The sequence below is a fragment of the Humulus lupulus genome, chromosome 6, assembly GCF_963169125.1.
Source record: "Humulus lupulus chromosome 6, drHumLupu1.1, whole genome shotgun sequence".
Classification (NCBI taxonomy): domain Eukaryota; kingdom Viridiplantae; phylum Streptophyta; class Magnoliopsida; order Rosales; family Cannabaceae; genus Humulus; species Humulus lupulus.
Genome location: NC_084798.1, coordinates 196,105,269 through 196,125,213, shown reverse-complemented (window position 1 = coordinate 196,125,213; position 19,945 = coordinate 196,105,269). Strand labels below are relative to the sequence as shown.

Below are 19,945 nucleotides of genomic sequence, written 5' to 3'. Positions count from 1 at the left end.
TAAAAATAAATAAATAAATAAAAGTTTGAGCTTACAAAATATAATAATATTATATAAAAATCATATTTATTATTAATAGTATTATTTTTGGTGTTGTTATAATTGCTAATTTGGTCTTTATTATGCATGTGGAGTAAAAAATGAGAGGAGCAACTAAAACCAATGGAAAAGATTGATCTGACGCGTGGCAAGCTGCTAGAAGGAGGCTAGGCAAACCGGGTCGGGTGGTGCCAGACTTGGGTGAGGCGGACCGGGTCGAGTGGTAGATGGGCTGGAGGACGCGTGGCACGTTGGTGAGAGGAGAGAGATAGGGGGATGGATGGGTTTTGGGCCGTGAGTTAGGCTACTTCTTGGGCCTTTTCTTTTCAGTTTTGCCAATTTTTTAATTTTTTTAAGAATTAATTCTTTCTTTCTCTTTCTTTTTGGTAATGCCCAAAATGCAATTTATTTCTGAAAATTAAACATAAATTAAATTAAAAAGTAATATTGTCAATTATAAAATATATCATATTAAATCTATGAAAATATTATTTAAAATTTAATTTATTTTTAACATTTAAGATAAATAAAATGTACATTTTTCACCACTAATCAACGTCATTTTTACTCGTCACTTTTCCATAATTAAATATAACACAGTACAATTCTAACCAATTCAATTTAATGCAATCTAATTTAGTAATGCGAGCCCATAGAAAGTGCAAATGGAAACTACTTAAGGGGAAATTTAACAAATACCCAATTAAAAATTAAATTAATTATTTTTACCAATTATATGACCAAATTATACTTCTCACATTCTTTCATAATTAACCTTCTTCTCAAAAAATGAAGTGAAACATATAAAATTTAAAAATTAATACAATAAAGAGAGTAATTTTTTTTTTTTGGAAAATTCAAAAAATTTAAAACTATAAACCAAGTAGAGGAAATAATAGTAATGTTAAATTAAAAACTGACTCATTTTGTAATAATTTTTTTTGTACATGAGCGCTATTCTTCAACTAGAAAAAGGAAAAAAAAGAAGAAAAAGTTTAAGGCAATAGCAAGATTAACGAAAGATAAATATAGTTAAACGAATGGAAACGAAGGCTATATTGGGCAAAACTCAAGGACTGGCTACAACTAGAAGAGAATAACTTCATCACGCAGCACAAGACGTTTAAACAATTGGCTTCCTTTTCGATCCGCACCAGCACCACCGCGATCAAAGTTCCACCTTTGGGAAGGAGAAGAAAATTTTGGTTAAAGAAGGAAGAGGAGGTGGGAAACCATGATCGGGGTCGGGAAGGCCAAGCAGTACTCGAATGTTCTTGACAAGCCCCTCAGCAAGGGAAAACAAGAGGTCCCTTCTATATTTCTGAGCTTAACTTCTTTTGGGTTTTTGTTAATTGATTTTTTTTTTCTTTATGGGGTTTTCTGCACATTTTCTCGGCTTTCATTTATATGGGATTTTTAGAGTAATTGGTTTGGATCTCTCTAAATTGGTTTAATGGGTAGGAAAATATCGGAGGAAAGAAACGAATCTGTAGCTTAATTATACATTTTTATTTATTTGGAAGAAATATGTACTTAGCTGAGCTAAATTTAAGGCTATTTTGTGTTAATGGCGATCTGGGCATTTTTCATTTGAGGTTGTCTGTATATTTAGTGAGAGTACATATGACATTAAACGGTAATTGCAGGTCAGCTTGAGTGCTTTTGCGTTCTTGTTTTCAGAGCTTGTGCAGTACAATCAGACTCAAGTTGACAACATTGCTGAGTTAGAACGGAGGTGATTTGCATTTGTTACATTTCCTGTTGTATAGTTTGTTGTTGAACTTAGTTACATACTTATGATTACGCAGAATAACATTCACCCAAACATAGTTTCTACTTTTCACTTATATTTCAATAACAAATGACTGAGATTTCGATATCTTGACTGTTGAGTCTTAAACTTAAAGTAATATTTGTGGAATATGGATCAGGCTGGAGGATGCAGGCTATTCTGTTGGTGCTCGAGTTCTAGAGCTCCTTTGCCATAGAGATAAGGTATAATATTCTGTTGGTGCCTACTCAAAATTCACGTAAGCCACTAATGACTTTTAGTTCATCATGTGATGAGACTCTACATCTTGCAAAGCAGTAGAAATTGGGTATAATCTACAAAATTGAGCTGTTTTTAATATGTTTTGATTTCACCTAATTTTTCATGTTTGGATGGAGCATGATATATCATTTGATTACAGAAATCTACTCCTGGTCTGAACACTTTTTTAAATTGTATCACGTGCTTTGCATGAATGGACCATGCTGTCCTGGAAGTGAAAATAAAAAGGAGAAAAGTTGTGCATGAATGCATATTTAAGTAGTGGAAGGCTATTTAGCAATTATATTCTTATTTGGTAGAAATCCAAACTTCACAAGAATTACAATGTGTTGAGTACTAAATTTGAGACGCAGGTGTACTGTGTGAATTTGCATGAGTGCGTTTTGATGCATTGTAAAATGAGGGTGCTCTTCTAATACTGCAGGGAAACAGAAGGGAGACACGTTTGTTGGGTATTCTATCTTTTGTTCACAGCACAGTATGGAAGGTGTTATTTGGGAAGGTGAGAACGTCTGCTTTGCCTTTCTATATTATGCTTAACTATAGCCAGGTGCAAAGATTGAAAGGGACACGCAGAAATATATACTTACATGTTTCAGAACAAGGCTATCCGACATAGCATAGTAGCATAACTGCATTGTTTACCATTTAGCAATTCTGCCTGTTCTTAGTTTGAACTTTGATGTTCTGTATTCCACTGATGATTCATTCTCAAATCTCTGCATTTATCTGTGTACATATATTCTCTCTCTCTCTTCATTACTTAACTTACTGGGTTCTCTCTGTATTCTATAAGGTTGCCGATTCACTTGAGAAAGGCACTGAGCATGAAGATGAGTACATGATTAGTGAGAAGGAGCTCCTCGTGAACAGGTAACAGTTCATGCTCAGATGATAACAAATCTTGCAACTATAGCTTGCCAGATCACAAGTTTATCAGATTTGCAGCTAAGCTAATAAACTGTTATTTGACTTAGATTTATTTCTATTCCAAAAGACATGGGCACATTTAATTGTGGGGCATTTGTTGCTGGAATTGTAAGGGTAAGTACTTAATTTACTTTGTTTCTTATTGATCAATCTCGTGGTGAAAAGTTCTGATTTCTGATTAGCACTCATTTGCCTTTGAAGGGTGTTTTGGATAGTGCTGGTTTTCCAGCTGTGGTGACAGCTCATTTTGTACCTATAGAGGGTCAGCAGCGACCTCGTACAACCATTTTAATAAAATTTGCTGAAGAGGTGAGTCATACTTTTTCTTTTGTGCTCTTTTCTCCTTTGATAGTCTTAGTTCCAACCTCTATAATATTCAATGTTTTGCATAGGGCTATAATATGCCATGCTTCATTGTCAAGTTGTCATGCTGAATCTTTTCTTCAAGACCTTGATAAGTTTAGAATTGTGATGAAATTTTAAAGCCTTTCAATAATTGAGTTGGGTTAAGGTTGGAATATATATTTATACTAGGTAAAAACAACATGTAATGCACTTTTGCTTAGATTTAAAGTTGTAAACATTATCAATAATTTTAATAAAAACTAATCCACTATTTTTTAAAAATATATATAATAGAATAAATTGTAGTTTTATATTATATATAAATATTTATATCAATAATCTCTACTTATATGACATCTAAACACAACATTGATATAGATATATATTTACATGACATATATATAAAATACAATAACATTTAAAAATAAATTAATAATAGAAATAAAATAAGAATAGAAAAAGTCATAGTGTAGAGAGTAGTATACATGCATCAATTATTTATAATTTTTAATTTATCTTGCAATGTCCTTTGGTGAATTTGATAAAGAAAAAAAAAACTCAAATCACTTGATAAAAAATAAATTATCACACAAATTTATAAGATAAAAAAAATGATATGTATGACTTTATTACTTTTAAATAAATATGATGTAATTATTTAAATTATTATAAAATATCTTTAAAATATTCAATTTTAATTAATTATTATTTTTAAATAACTGTCGTTGTAAAATATCCTAAAAATATCATATTTTAATTTGTTTAATTATTTATTTATTTAATTTTATTTAAGTTTAAGTCATATTTACAATCTACCGTTAAATATCAGAATGTTCTGGCAATTATAAGAATATTCCGTTAAAGTTAATAGAAAAAAATAAAAAATCGTTAAAACCAAGAATTTTTGTTATCTACACACTTTTTATACAGAAGAGATATCTCTTGTGTATAATAAGTGTGTAGATGAAGGAAATTCTTGTTTTAACATTTTTTATTTTGTAAACGCTTAAATAAAATAAAATAAATAATTAAACAAATTAAAATATGATATTTTTAAAATATTATACAATGATAATTATTTTAAAATAATAAATAATTAAACAAATTAAAATATGATATTTTTGAGATATTTTATGATGATAATTATTTAAAAATAATAAAAGCATACGTTTTATAGCTTAAATAAAATTTAATTAAACTTAAACTTACTTATTAGAATAATATCATATTAAACATATAATATAATTTACTGTAAATTAGCAACAAATTGTTTTTTTTTTAAAAACTAGCAATAAACTTAAATTTAAAATCTTCTTATAATATTTAATATTTCATTAAACATATAATATATAATCTCTTGTTTATAATCTCTTGTTGTCACTACCAAATTCAAAAACTAAAACAAACATAAACTTAAACAAAAATAAATAAATTATATAATTAAAATAAGATATTTATTTCAAAATTTACATGATATTAATATAAATTTAATAAAAATAATTAATAAATTCTATTAATAAAGCTAAACAAAGATGCATATTGCACCTTGCTATTATCTAGGATATATATATATATTTATTTATTTATTTATTGCTGCTCGAAGACATAGCTGTAAGTCTTGTTATTCAGTAGATTCTATCAAGTTCCACTTGTGCCGGGACTGAGAGTGTTTACCTGTCATCTGAATCTTAGTACACATAACTACTTAAGATTTTTCAACATTAACTGATAATCTAGCTCTACAATTTTGTTTTGATTTTGGCATCTGCTTTGATTTGATTGTTATTTATTATAATTATGATTTTCAGGTACTAAGAAGAGAAGCAAGGTTAGGTTGAGTGTGTTGAAGATTATCATTGTCTTTATATGCCAGTAGTTGTTTTCATGGCAAAAAAGGATGTTGAATGTTTATTTTTAGCTAGTGATTATCAAAAGCTAATTGGGTTTTTCTTGTCAATCATGTATTGATCATATTTTATGACAAATTCAAATATCAAAATTTATTTACTTTACTATATTATTTGTGTTTGTGGATGATATCAAAAACCAAAACAATAGCCAACATTAACCATTTAAATTAAAGGGAGGACATTTCTTTTTCCACCTCTTAATGATGTAGTTTAAGATGATTTCTACAGCCCACGTTTTTTTTGGTAAATTCAAACTATTTAATTTATGAGATAAAATAATATTATTTGTCAATACCAAGTACTACCTTGACAATAATTAATTTTGTCTTGTCAAACACAATTATTGGTAAAACCGATAATTTGTGTTAAGCTTATTGCATTTAGACTAAGTGATGGACCCAAAACGGGTATGTTTTAAATATTTATATCGTAAGCGCATAAATCGTTCATATAGAATAGTGATCGTGTAAGCAAGGATGTCGAATCCAAATGAGTTGTCTAAAATCGAAAAGAAAACTATTCTAGATCAAAATTAATAAATTCTAACCTAGTCCCAAAGATGGATGAAATTTTTGTATAATGAAAATAAAACAAAAAATAATAATAAAGATATTAAAGACAATATATATAACTAAATTAATAATTTTAAATAAGATAGTAAAAGAAAGATTATTAAGATAATAAAATCTACAAAATATAAATTCAATAATATTTAAAAGTACATTGATTCCCAAGTTTTAGTAATAGTAGAAATTAATCAAACCATCACTTATTCAAATTAGATATTCTATTTAAGCACAAGTTTTTATAAAAATATAGGATCTATCTTCACTTTTAAAAATTATAATTTCAAGGGATTTAGTGTAAATCAATCTAATGAAATAACAAATAAATCAATGGACATTATTTATAAGGCAAAACATAATATTTTTGTTCTAAGCATTGGATGTGTACAATTTAATGACACATCTTACACAAAGAATATTATGTTTTTGCACTAATGAAGAACAAAGTGTAAATATGTTATAACAATCTAAAATACAAGATATTCAAGATGAAAGAAAATATTTGAAGAAGAAAATCCATAAACTTTATTGCACAAAATGGGAAATCAACATACAAAATAAACACTATCTAGTTACAAATTATTCCATCATCACCTTAATAATCTTAAAAAGATTATAAACTCATAACTAAAATAGAAAATACAAACAAAAAAATTACAAACATAACCAGGAAAATTTGGAGGAAAACCCCCAAATTTTTCCTCTAAAAAATCATTGGAAAAATGACCAAAAAGAAGAAAAAGATGAAGAGAATTGAGAGGTCTTGAAAGTGTAGAACTTGTGGTATGGTCACCTCCCCTAAAATTAGCACTCTACTCCCTTATTTATAGCAAAAAAAAGTGTATTAAAATAATCGATTTAAATTAATTAAATTGATTAAATTAATTAAATTAATAATAATATGGCAAATATGGGTAAATTATAAGGTGTAATTATGATGTTTTGGGATAAAATGTGTAAAAAGTTTGTATTTTGGAAAAAAAAAAAAGAGACAATGGACAAAGGTGCTTTTGTTGGGCTCAAAATAAACACAAAAGGGGCTTGGTGGGTTGTGGCAGGCGGTTGGGTGTGTGGAGTAGTTTGGGCCTTGTGCTGATGGTGGAACAGCTGGGAGCAGCTAAACGTGGCTGGGAAGGAGGCAAATGGGCCCAGACGGGCTAGTGGAGTGAGAAGCTTCGGTTGTGGCAGGCGGCTGGGTGTGTGGAGTAGTTTGGGCCTTGTGCTGATGGTGGAACGGCTGGGAGCAGCTAAACGTGGCTGGGAAGGAGGCAAATGGGCCCAGACGGGCTGGTGGAGTGATTGGGCCTGTGCTGTTTTGGTAGCAGTTGGGTGTGTTTCAGGAGGCAGGGGCATGGGTAAACGAGATGGCTGCAGAAGGAAGGGGCCTTGGGCGTGATAGGCTCGGGCTAGCAGAGAGAAGCTTCAGCTGGGAATGAGAAGCACGGCATGGGAGCATCAGCGTGTGGCTTCGTTGGAGCTGGAACCGTGGGCTGCTGGGAGGAGCTGCTGGGCGCGTGGGCTGGAGGAGACGGGCCCAGGCTGGGCCTGGGCTGGTGGTCTTAAAAAATGCCAGCTTTTCATATCTTTTTCTTTTCTCAAAAGTGCCACTCTTTATCCTTATTTTTATTGCTTTTCAAGAGCAAATAAATTACAACAAATTTTCTATAAAACAAACATAAATTAAATTAAAATTAAATATTTTCAATAACAAAATACACAACAAAAGTTCCATGAAAATATTAATTAAAACTTAATTTACTTAAACATTTAAGCTCAAAATTGCATCTTTTTACTCTTAACTTAACAATATTAATTTTAAATAATTAAACTATAACATTTTACAATAATATAACTAAAAAATACACAAAAATATATAAAATTAAAATAAACCTAATAAATTCAAAATTACTTAAAAACTTAATAAATCAATTAAAACTCAAGAATTAAGCAATAATTAGCACATAAAAAGTGGTAAAATAACTCTATTTTATAGAGTTGTCACTAAGAATAGTGAATGTACTTGTGTTAATTAGCTTTTAAGTCCAGTATTGACAGAGGTCTTCACAATTTTTTATTTGTGTTTTTAAAAGGAAGAATATTTTGACGATAAATTTATATTATTCCTTTTTTTTTTTTTTTTAAAAAAACCATCCTTAAATTGATGTGTTAAAAAAATTTAAAATTTTACATGTAAAAGCTGAGAATTTTGTTAAAAAGACAAGGTTAAAGATTTAATCTTTTAGAGATTGGGTTGCCAAAAACTTACAAGAGGAATTTGTCAAAATGACCATGTAACTAATTGAAATTTGTAAAATAACATTTCATTTTATTTTTATTTTAAATTTATTAAAAATTAATGAAGTGTCACTCAATTAATTTAAAAAAATCACATTAACAACAAACCCTAAAAGTCCCTAAAGTCACGATACTCTTCTCCTCTCCTCTCCCTTTGCTTTCTTCCACTGCTAAGACCAAAAAGATCAGCCCTCCACTCCATTTCTTTCTTCCTCTGCTAAGACCAAAAAGACCAGCCACAGTCAATACCTTTCTCTTTTCCTTCTTCTTCTTCTTGTCTTCTTCATCAACGACCAATCCCTCCACTTCCCCTCTTTGTAGTAAGACTAAAAAAACTCTTATCTTCTTTTCATTCTTCTTCATTCTCCATTAATATTTTTGGGATTTTGTTCTTCATTCTCTTATTTGCAATAATTATTCCTCCATAATTGTAATGGAATCAACCAATGATGTATTAACTACAGTTCCCACGCCATCAAACGAACGTGAACAAGTAAGTATTATGATTTTTTATTTTTTTTTCTACATGAAAATTAGTATTTGAATGTTATCTTTATCATATAGAAATGAAAGAAAAAAATAGATAAAATGCAACAATCAATTTTACACTTTGCATTTCGAAATTTTCATTATTCAATACTTGAAAATTAAAAAAAAAAAAGAAGTTGATTCATATTAACCATTTGCAGAAAATATGAAAATATAGACTATACAATACGACTGTGTGCGACCCTATGCGACCCACATGGTCACACATGATTTGCGAAATATATGAAATATATTGTACAACCGTGTGCGACCATTTGCGACCCACATGGTCGCACAAGGTCTTTTAGTTATATTTTTGGTCGCATAAAGTCGCTTAGTTAATAAATTGGGTCATTTAGTTAAATTTGTAATTCATGTTATAGTTTTATATTTATATTCTTATTATTTATATTAATTTATATATTTTTATTCATTTGGAAAATTATTATTGTAGATGCCCAGAACTATATTAACGACAGAGCTTCCTTGTATACCCCGTGTCATTACTACTAATACAGTTGTAAAATCTAAAGTTACCATCAGATCTCCACTGAGTGTAATAGGCCAAATAAAAGATTGGCTTTCAAAGTCTGACAAGGTCGTTTTTAAACATTACACCCAGTTGGGTCGTTTGTTGGACCTCGACACTCGAGGCTCTTTCCCTGGCACCTTAGCAAACCAGATAGTTTTGAGGATGGTAGATTGCCAAAAGAGGCATGAGTTATGGTTTTTGATTAATGGCAAACCTATGAGGTTTTCTCTCCAAGAGTTTGCAATAGTATCTGGATTGTACACTAGTGGCGGACCAACACCTGAAGAAATGAAGGTTGTTTCTTCTGAGAACAATTTAAAGAAAAAGTACTTCAATGACAAGATGTCTATTAAAATAGAGGACGTAGCTAGTGCTCTAGATAGCATACCGAAAGAATGTAGGACTAAGGACAGAGTAAAGTTGTGCTTTATCTATTTGCTCAGCGCATTTCTAATAATGCCAAGTCCTGGTTCGATAGTAGATCTTAAATGGCTACAACTAGTGGACAAGCTAGATATATTTGACAAATATTGTTGGGGAAGCTGGCATATGAGAAACTAATAGAGCAAATCACGAAAAAAGAGATGAAGAATAATCCCACTGAGAAGGGGATTAAGTGGAACTTCTTTAGTTGTCCTTGGATATTTCTGGTAAATTTTTTTATTATGATTATATTTTTATTAAGTTTATTTATTTTTGGATATTTTTTATTATATTTTGTGATATGATTTTAATTATTATTTTGTCTCTTATAGATATGGATTTGTGAAGCAATGCCAAAGTTGGGCGACATGGTAGGACAAAGAATCCTAGGAAACCATATTCCTTGATGACTTGGTTGGAAAATAAATGATAAGCATAAACTCACAGTTACAAGATTATCAAAAGTAATAGAAAATGATGTTGAGGTATTTATCCACATACAAAATTATTTATTGTCTTGTATTAAAAAAATATGATCAAGGAAACTTATGTTAGTTTATTTTCTTTGTGTATTAGTTTTTTGTGCGACCTACATTAGCTCCAACTTCAAAGTAGAAGGCATAACTTTTTTATGAAAGGCTTGGTTGCTACGAGGACAATGAAGATGACGTAATTGATCAGATTTCTTCATTTTTAGTGGGTGATGTCATTTTATGTGATCCACAGTGTTCTGCGCCACATGTGGAGCCTCCATCTTCGGGTGTGGAGCCTCCATCTTCGAATATGGAGCCTTCCCAATTCCTCAAATATTATACTTGCATCCATCCTCACAGCCTCCCTCTTCTTATGATGCTCGTAGTGAGTTATTGGATTCAGTGAAGTGTTTGATAGCCGACCAAGAAAAGTTGCACAATGCAAGATATGAGGAGATAGAATGTGTAAATAAAGAAAGGCACGACGCAATAATGACAACCATCGCCGACCATGCTTACTTGAATAGAGTGAGGCATGAGACACTATTAGAAAGATTTGATGTTTTGATTGACATTTTTCGACCTATAGTTGCACAACTTTCTGGAGCTAGAGGAGAAAAGATGACAAAAGATAACCAACAAGTAAATTTTATTTGCAATAACTTTAATATAGCTATTTTTATTGTCATCTATATTTTTATTTATAATAATATGCATTGTAACTTCATGGTTGTAGGATTCACCATCTTATGCACACTTTTTTGGAGATGGATTTGTAACACCTATAGGAGAAAGGAACATGGAGGGTGGCAAAGCCTCCACACCTGTAGGAGAGAAGATTGTTGAGAATACAACATCTGATTTTCCTACACAACCTGCAGAAAACGAAGTCACCACACAGTCTTTAGGTGGTACAATGGCGATATAGGTGGTACAAGTTATATTCGTTGTGGCCAGATGTTACATGACATAAGTTTTTTTGAGATATTGTTGGCAAAGCAACGATATATTGATAGTGAGGTAAGCTTTATCATTCAAATATATCATAATAATTATATAATACTAATTATATTCCCATCATAATTAATAATGAATAAATGTTTTTTTGGCAGCATGTAGATGAAATTACCTATTTATTTAGAAAAAGAATAGATAAATTTCATAATATCTTTCCAAAAGATATATGCATATTGACTGATGAGTTTGGACAACATGTGCGTGCACTATACCACGCGTCTCGACAGGAAAATAGTAATGTATGTAAAAAAAACTTCAGAGCTAATGTTGTTTGTTGATGGAATCAGACCAGTTAGGGCGAGAGTTTGGTCGGATGTTAATTACTTCTATGTGCCTTGGAATGACTGTGAACAACACTGGATGTTAGTGGTAATTGACATCCGTAACTGGACGATATGGATTTATGACTCGATTCCAATTCACTGGATCTCTATAGAGTCCATGAAAAAATCTGTGTAACCACTTGCAGAATATTTTCCTTTTTTACTTCAAGACAGTGGCCATTTTGAAAACTTACGTCATCAGTGCAATCGTCACATGAATATAAAAGTAGCCCCTGCAGATAATGTTCCTCTTAACAAGAGAACGTAAGTTTTATTTTATATATTCATTTTTAAATCCAAACTTGTAAAGATAATACTAACGAAATTAAATTTATATTTATAGCGGAGATTGTGGTATATTCATGCTTAAGACAATGGAAATGCACATTGCCGGTAAGTGTGACAAGTCAGCTACATTGGTGCTCAACGACAACAACATAGATACATTCAGACAGGCATATGCAGTTCAATTATATGTGGGTAGTGCAGATCCTTAGCTAGCTAGATATACATAGTTTCTAATTTTTGTGTACTTTTTGTGGGAAAAGTGACTTTAAAAGACCTTAATATAGTATATATGACCATCATGTTCTTTTGGGTTCTGACTTTTCACTATGCGACCCAAAAAGACCTTGAATTTGCACTAAGCAACCATCATGGTCTTTTGGAGTTCATAAGACCTTGAATTTGCACTATGCGACCATAAAAGACCTTGAATTTGTACTAAGCGATCATCATGGTCTTTTGGAGTTCAAAAGACATTGAATTTGCACTATGCGACCATAAAAGACCTTGAATTTGTACTAAGTGACCATCATGGTCTTTTGGAGTTCAGAAGACCTTGAATTTGCACTAAGCGACCATCATGATCTTTTGGGGTTCTTCCACCATTTTAAATAAGACCTTGAATTTGCACTAATTAAATGAAATTCATAGATAAAATCACTTATAACATAGTAATTAAATGGTCTTATACTTTTATATTGTAATTCAATGATGTAATTAAATAGTTACAAAGACTTATATAATGTACTTTAATGGTGAAAACACTTATATAATCTAATTATATATTGTAATTAAATGATTGACTCACTTACATAATGTAATTAGATGATTACAAAAAATTATATAATATACTTTAATGGTGAAATCACTTATATAATATAGAATAAATAGGATTTTTGCCCCCCGAACTATCACCACTGTCACATCGTGCCCCCTGAATAGTTCGTGTTGTTAAAAATTCCCCCCGAATTATGCACGTTAATGAGTTGTGGGACTTCCGTTAGATTTCATCTTATGTGCCTAATGGAGAGCAGATTTGGCATTTTGGGCACTGACGTGGCAGTGCCACATCAGTGCCATATGTATAATTCAAATTAATAAAATAAAAATAAATCATTTTAAAGATTCAAAAAACAAAATATTAATTCAAAAAATCAGTGCCCAAAAAATCGAAAGAAAAATGGGAGAATATGGGTTAGATCTAAAAAAATGGAGAACATGGGTTTCTAAAAAATCAAAAGAAAAAAGAAAGATAGATAAAACAAACAAGAGAGATAGTGTGTTTCCTCTTCTCCGAGGAAGAACACAACTTGGGTCTGGGGCTGAGGCATAAGAAGAAGTTGGGGCTGGGCAAAATAATGATGGCCAAATCTGGTTTTCTGGTGAGGGGGATTAGAGGTAATTGGAGCTTGGATCAGACACACGATTGAGGATTTGAAGCTTGGGACCATATTTGGTTTTCTGTGACGGGGACTAGAGGCAACTGGAGCTTGGGTCCAAGACACAACTGAGGGTTCCCCGACACTGTCTTCTTCTCAACCTTCCTGTATTTTTCTTGCAACCATGGACAGTAGCCATGGATGACACCGAGCAGGGAAGGAAGATACAGGTTTTCGATTTGCATAGACAAGAACGGAGGGCTTTGCAAGCGGCGGTGCTGGTGGCTAAGAGAAGAGGTCGGTGGGACTCATGTGGCTGGGTTGAAGAGATATCGTCCCTGTCAGAGTAGATCTGGATTTTGGGAATGTGTTCATGAGCTTTTGTATTGATTTGAGTATGTGTTCATGAGTTTTTTCTTGAGTTTTCTTGAATTGGCTTCACTTAAGTTGTTCTTGCTTGAATCTGAGTGTATAATTTTCAAATTAAACCAACACAAATTGAATCTGAGTGTATAACTTTCATATTGAATATGGGTTCTTGCTTAAGTTGTTCTAGATCTAAAAAATCATTTAATTCATAAACTCCATTAGCAAACCACATTTTTTTTTCTTAAAGTTTTCCAGATCTAACACCGATGAAGGAGAATGAATGCCAATCAACAAAAAATTATATATATTTTTGTTTTGTTTTGGGTTATGGTTTTACTAAATTTATTATTGATTTTTTTTTGTTATAGTTTTATTAAAATTATGTTTTTAGTTTTTAATTAGTTAATATGATTTTTTTTATAAGAAAAAAATGTGTTTATATTTTATTTTTCAGAAATTAGTTTTCTATAAATTAATTTAGTATTTTTTTAATCTTTTAAAAAAAAAAATTTATCTAATTATTTTAATATTATTAATTTTTTAATTTGAATTATACATGTGGCACTGACGTGGCAGTGCCACGCTAGTGCCCAAAATGTTAAATTTGCTCGACGTTGGCCACATAAGATGAAATCTAACAGAAGTCCCATAACTCATTAACATGCATAGTTCGGGGGGAATTTTTAAAAACGCGAAATTTTCAGGGGGCACGATGTGACAGTGGTAATAGTTCGGGGGGAAAAAATCCTATTTATTCTATAATATAATTATATATTGTAATTAAATGATTGACTCACTTACATAATGTAATTAAATGATTACAAACAATTATATAATATGGTCGCACAGGATCACACACGGTCACATAATCTAATTATATATTGACACACTTAGATAATGTAATTAAATTATTAATCAAACTTATATAATGTATATAAATGATGTCATCACTTATATATTGTAATTAATTATCAAAAAATTAATTAATCAACTATGGTCGCATAGGATCGCATATGGTCACATAGACCAATATTAGGATATACTCTGAAATACACCATGGTCGCACATGGTCACACAGGTCGTATAAACCAATATTATGATACACTTTGAAATATACTAAGGTCGCACAAGATCGCACAAGCTTTCTCAAGATCCACATTAAGCACTTTAATTAGCATAAATTTGACAGATAGATCTGAATAAAGTTTGCATAGATCAAACACAAGAAACATTAAATATAGTATTTAGAGAACTAAATAATAATAAATCACACATGAGTTGTGCTTCTAACATCTGATGGCACTTGTCGACTAGGACATTTTTTTGAAATATGTCCTGACTGTCCACATGCTCCACAATTATATTTTTTCTTAGAAACTTCACCTTGGGAAGGTATGCGATTGATTTTTGGTCTTCCTTTAGTCTTGTCTTCAGGAGGTGCTATCACTTATACTGTAATAACATCTTCAGGAATGTCGGTCCATTGTGAGTTTGGAGGAACAGGATAAATAGTTTCAGCATATGCCAATAACCAATATTCTGACGTATAGTATTTTGAACACATAGAATATGTTAGGAAAATATAATTTATTGCTCAATGGAAAAGTGGAAAAACAAAAAATACAACTCTATGCAAAGAATACAATGGACTAGATGATAGATAAATAGGTTTACAACTCAATGACCAACAATACAAGTGAGATACCAATAAATATGTAAATAGAAATAGAAGAAGAGGATTACAAACTCAAAACAATAATAATACAAGAAGAACAACTGAATGAAAAATCAATGGAAAACACAAACTCACACTCAACCAAAGTGTAGAGTAGTGGGGATCACCAACTTGAACAAGGTTCAAAACCTTTGTCCAAAAGCTTATTTCCCCCTATTCTCTAAGCACTAAGGGATCTCTCAAGGAAATAGCTCTCTGGAATAATCAAGCCTCTAGGTGAATTTTTCAGCCAAGTGCTTTGTGGATGAAAAATGGTGTGTCATACAAGTGAGCATTAGGCTCCTATTTATAGAGTTTGAGATACCCTTTGGATTTCAAATTCCACCAACCCCCATGGCTATTACCAATGTTTAATTGGATTAATATGGAATTAAAATTGAGATTTGGGAGCTATTTGGGTTTTTAGAACCGTTCAACACATTTGGAAAAAACTGAAAAATTTGGCCTGAAATGCATCTGTGGCCATGGCCAGGGACATCAGTGGCCGCGGCCACTGCTCTCTGTCCCCTAGGCCGCGGCCACAGCCCATTTTTAGCACTTGAAAATGTGTTGTTTTTCCAAACGGTTCCAAACCCTCCCAAATGATTTTGTAACTCCCAAAACACATTATTGGGGTTAAAATCATATCTCCAACATCCATATTTCATAATGGCTTTGTGAAATCCAATCTCAAATGTGTAACATATAATATACACATTATTGGGTAATATTTGGGAGTTACAAATTTGTAATTGATTTTGTAATTCCAAAATATGTCACATTTGGGCACACACATGTATCCAATTTTGGGACTCTCAATCATATGTTACAAGGTGTGACAAATCACATTTGTGTGAAAAATCACATTTTGTCACATTATTTAATCTAATATTATATTATATGAAATAATATAACAGAATATATGAGTTCCCCAGTACTTTGGGGTTGTGCCTTTCCTGCTGCTGCTATTGCATGGATACATGGAAGGTTCTCAATATCGAAAACTTTGCACGTGCAACTCTTTGACCTTAAATTTACTATTGCATCGAGTTTTCCACACATCACATTGTACTCATTCTCGTTTAACTGGAGAGTTATCAATGAACCGACTTCATCCCATCTTTTACATAATATTTCTTCCCTCCTCGGTGTCAATGGAGTTGTCACTGCATATGCTTCCCGTCGACGTTCAAGGAACCATTGTCCCATTGTGCTTATGATAAAATCGATCATAGAAATAATAGGGTACTCTCTTGCCTTTCGCATCAAATTGTTCACTGACTCAACTATGTTAGTGGTCATGACTTCATATCGATTACCACCAAAATGTGCTCTAGACCACTTTCTGAACTTGACATCATTCTCAAGATACTTAGCGACACGTGGATATATTTTGCGAAGTTGGTCGAAGTGTTTATTAAACTCTTCGATACGGTACGCTATTACAGCTTTCTTATACAATTTAGTCCCTGCAACACGTTTGAAACAGTGTTTTATATTCTGTTTTACATGCCAATAACATGCCCCGTGAGAGGCCATAACATAAACATGATGAACTGCATGTTTGATACTTTGATGTCTATCAGAAATAAAACATAAGTCTGAGCTATCAGGTATCAACTCCTTCAACTTCTCTAAGAACCATGTCCATGAAGCGTTATTCTCACTGTCAACCAAACCCCATGCAATGAGGTAAGTATGATATTCACTATCTTGTGTAGTTGCTACTAATAACACACCCTTATGCTTAGTTTTGATCCAAGCCGCATCAATACCAATTATTTTCCTCATGTAAGTGAACCCTCTTATGGCCACACCTAAAGCCATAAAAAATTACTTGAACTTATTTTCTGAATCAAGATCAATGTGGGTAACTGTACCTGGATTTTCTCGCTTCAACATGTGACAATATGAAGGGAGCAAGGCAAAATTTTCTTTGGCCATTCCTCTAATCAAATTTTGAGCCCATTGTTTTCCTTTCCAAGCTTTCCAATAACTGACTTGAACTTTCATTTCCTCACGCATGAATCCTGCGAGGCCTCTTGGGTTGAGTGGGTCCTTACTATTCTTAAAGTGTCCTTGTACACGAGAATCAATAACACGACTGGATGCTTGTCTATGATTGGCATTTCGGTTCATTAATGAGCAACTGTGAAGACTATAGTATTGTCGAATGACAAAGAAATGTGAATCTTTCATCTTTGTAGCACAGACTCTCCATGAGCAATTTCACTAATACAACGAACATCCTTTATAGACTTGGTTGATTTGGTTGTTCACATTTCAAATCTCCCATTAATGGCGATAATGCTAAGATAATTACTCAAATCATCCTTACTCACAACGTGTTGACCCACTTTTAAATCAGATCCATCATGTTTGCCACTATTTTGACTTGCTTCTTTATTAAATTGTGCAAAATTTCCCATAAACGTATCAAAATGTTGATAAGGGATAATCTGACCTCCCCCGACTACATTGTCATTCCCAATTACATCATTATTTTCTTGAACTACTTTATCACATTCCTCGAGTACATTGTTACCTCCCTCATGTACTATATCATCTGGTGTGGGATTGGAACCAATGATGTCTTCACCACTCTGCGCTATATCTTCACTCGAGACATAGCTTGGATCATTTGGAAATTGATCTATTACATGACACCCAAAATAGTTATCGTAAAAGCTTCTATTATCAAAAACATCATCATCACAACCAAATTCAACATCATCACTAGTGAATCCATCACCATCACCATCATTGACAGGCTTCATCTTTCCTTTATCATTATTCTTTTTGACGCACACATATAAAGGAATCACTTCTTTAGCTTTGTACAACTCCTTCAACATATCTTCTACATCAGAATTACCACAAATCTTACTTGGTGCCATCTTGTTGAATGTTTCACCAGCCACCTTATGAGTTATTTCAATTTCATATAAATTTCGATCAACACCTACTTTTTTGTAGACTTTATTCACTAGTTGATGAAACTTGATACTCCGGTCAACTACAAATCCCTTGTTGCAACCAGTACCAAACCATTCCCAAATACGATTATCTATAATCTTCCACTCACCATTATAGTCCATGCATATAAAGATGTGATCCATACCTGTCATAAAGTTAGATATTCAAATTAACAAGTGTAAAATAAGAATACCACATGTGTGAATCTAAAAATTACACTAACGTCGCATATGGTCGTTTAGTATAGTTTTTCAATTACACTGAGCGACCATGTGCGACCTACATGGTTGTACATGGTCGCATAATATAGTTTTCCATTTACACTAAACGACCATGTGCGACCAAAGGGTCGCCTTTGGTCGCACATGGTTGCCATATTACAGGTCGTCTTCAACCTCGAACTGAGGTTATTTTCACACCAAATTTTATTTTTTTTTCATAGAAAAATCTAAATTTATGCTTCATATTGTTATGTAATTGTAAATAACAAATACGCAATCGTTAAACGTGAGATTATAGTCAATTACTAACCTTTACAATTCTTGGATGAAATTTTCACTTATTCTTTAATGGTTTCTTGATTTTCTTAAGTCAAAGGTGAATATGAATATCATTGAAGAAGAAAGACTTGAGTATTGTAATGGAGATGAAGAGAAGAACTCAATGAAGATGAAGAAAATTTTAGAAAATGTGGAGAGGAAGACTTTCAAGAGTGGTCATGGTCTTTCTCCCTAGGGTTTTACTCCCTGTTTTTTTTAAATGATAAAGAAAAATTAATTCAATGTTAATTGGATTTGTTAAATTAATTATTAAGTTAAGTTTAAAAGGTGGTCATTTTGCTAATAAAAATATTTGATAAATCATTTTTCTAATAAAAGTTTTCATTATGGTCATTTTGCCAAAGCACTCAACTTACAAGATATTTAAAAATTTTGATGAAGAGATTATGCAAATGTCGTAGTTTTTATTTTTATTTTTTACTAAAACTTCCTTAAATCTGATCAATCAGTAATAAAATAAAATAAAGTCCAAATAATTCTAATAAAATCCTCTTAAATTAAATTAGAAAATGAATCAGGCCATTTATTTTTGTATATGGAAAAAGATGTATAATGTAAAATCCTTTTTTGGCTAAACTTTAATTTAGACAAAATATTTTAAAATGTTTAAAGAAAATTAGTAGCATATCTCCATATTGATTTTCGGATTAATTATCAAATTATTCAGCTGATTTTGTAATGTGAAAATATCTTTAAGTGTGAATATATTTGTTGCCTTATTTATCACAAATAATCAATTTTTGGTAAAAATATATTTTGCAATTAGCTTGAGATTATTTTCAGGGATTATGTGGGATTATGTTTATTCTGGAATAAAGAAGGTGTCGAAAATGAACATGGTCAAAAGAAATGACCATGTTCATTCTGCTAGATAAAACTGATTACATTGCTGACTCATCAGTTTCCTTTTCTGTCGACACAGAATTCATCTGGCTGACTGATTTCCTAAATCAAAGGAATTCGCAAATTGATTTCAAAGATACCAGAAAATGATGGCCTTGGAAGATTTCCCTGCCTATAAATATCTTGCCAAGGCCTTTGGAATTTTCATCTCTTCCATTTTCAATATTTGTAAACATTATGTTATTTTGAAGAGTATCTTTATTTGTAAAGATTAAGTTTGTTCATCTTAATCTTTGTGAGAGTGCTGAGTGTACTTGTGGATATCTATCTAGTCCATTGTAATCAGATAGTGTCTATTGTGAACGTGTTCATAAAGATCTTCGGG

General features: G+C 31.8%; 2 protein-coding genes across 2 annotated transcripts; one reads left to right on the top strand and one right to left on the bottom strand.

The window, feature by feature from the left end:
* Window positions 1–1,041: 1,041 nt before the first annotated feature.
* LOC133782914 (uncharacterized) lies at window positions 1,042–5,382 on the top strand. Its single transcript, XM_062222365.1, has 8 exons — window positions 1,042–1,345; window positions 1,686–1,774; window positions 1,971–2,034; window positions 2,517–2,594; window positions 2,889–2,965; window positions 3,070–3,136; window positions 3,224–3,331; window positions 5,176–5,382. The coding sequence occupies exons 1-8, from the start codon at window positions 1,274–1,276 to the stop codon at window positions 5,203–5,205; spliced, it is 585 nt and encodes a 194-aa protein (XP_062078349.1). The 5' UTR covers window positions 1,042–1,273; the 3' UTR covers window positions 5,206–5,382.
* A 9,532-nt stretch (window positions 5,383–14,914) lies between these two features.
* LOC133785825 (uncharacterized) lies at window positions 14,915–17,380 on the bottom strand. The gene is made up of 4 exons (XM_062225040.1): window positions 17,062–17,380; window positions 16,753–16,998; window positions 16,120–16,650; window positions 14,915–15,006 (listed from the first exon to the last, which is right to left on the bottom strand). The coding sequence occupies exons 1-4, from the start codon at window positions 17,378–17,380 to the stop codon at window positions 14,915–14,917; spliced, it is 1,188 nt and encodes a 395-aa protein (XP_062081024.1).
* Between the last annotated feature and the right edge of the window lie 2,565 nt (window positions 17,381–19,945).

What these genes read in the sequence shown, in the direction of transcription:
- LOC133782914 (XM_062222365.1), top strand. Translation starts at nt 1,274, where the DNA reads ATGATCGGGGTCGGGAAGGCCAAGCAGTACTCGAATGTTCTTGACAAG. An exon ending in TCAGCAAGGGAAAACAAGAG is followed by an intron (nt 1,346 to 1,685) that starts GTCCCTTCTATA and finishes CGGTAATTGCAG; the next exon opens with GTCAGCTTGAGTGCTTTTGC. An exon ending in TAATAAAATTTGCTGAAGAG is followed by an intron (nt 3,332 to 5,175) that starts GTGAGTCATACT and finishes TATGATTTTCAG; the next exon opens with GTACTAAGAAGAGAAGCAAG.
- LOC133785825 (XM_062225040.1), bottom strand. Translation starts at nt 17,380, where the DNA reads ATGAAAGATTCACATTTCTTTGTCATTCGACAATACTATAGTCTTCAC. An exon ending in TATTTCTGATAGACATCAAA is followed by an intron (nt 16,651 to 16,752) that starts GTATCAAACATG and finishes AACGTGTTGCAG; the next exon opens with GGACTAAATTGTATAAGAAA. An exon ending in AGGAAAGGCACAACCCCAAA is followed by an intron (nt 15,007 to 16,119) that starts GTACTGGGGAAC and finishes ACTATACGTCAG; the next exon opens with AATATTGGTTATTGGCATAT.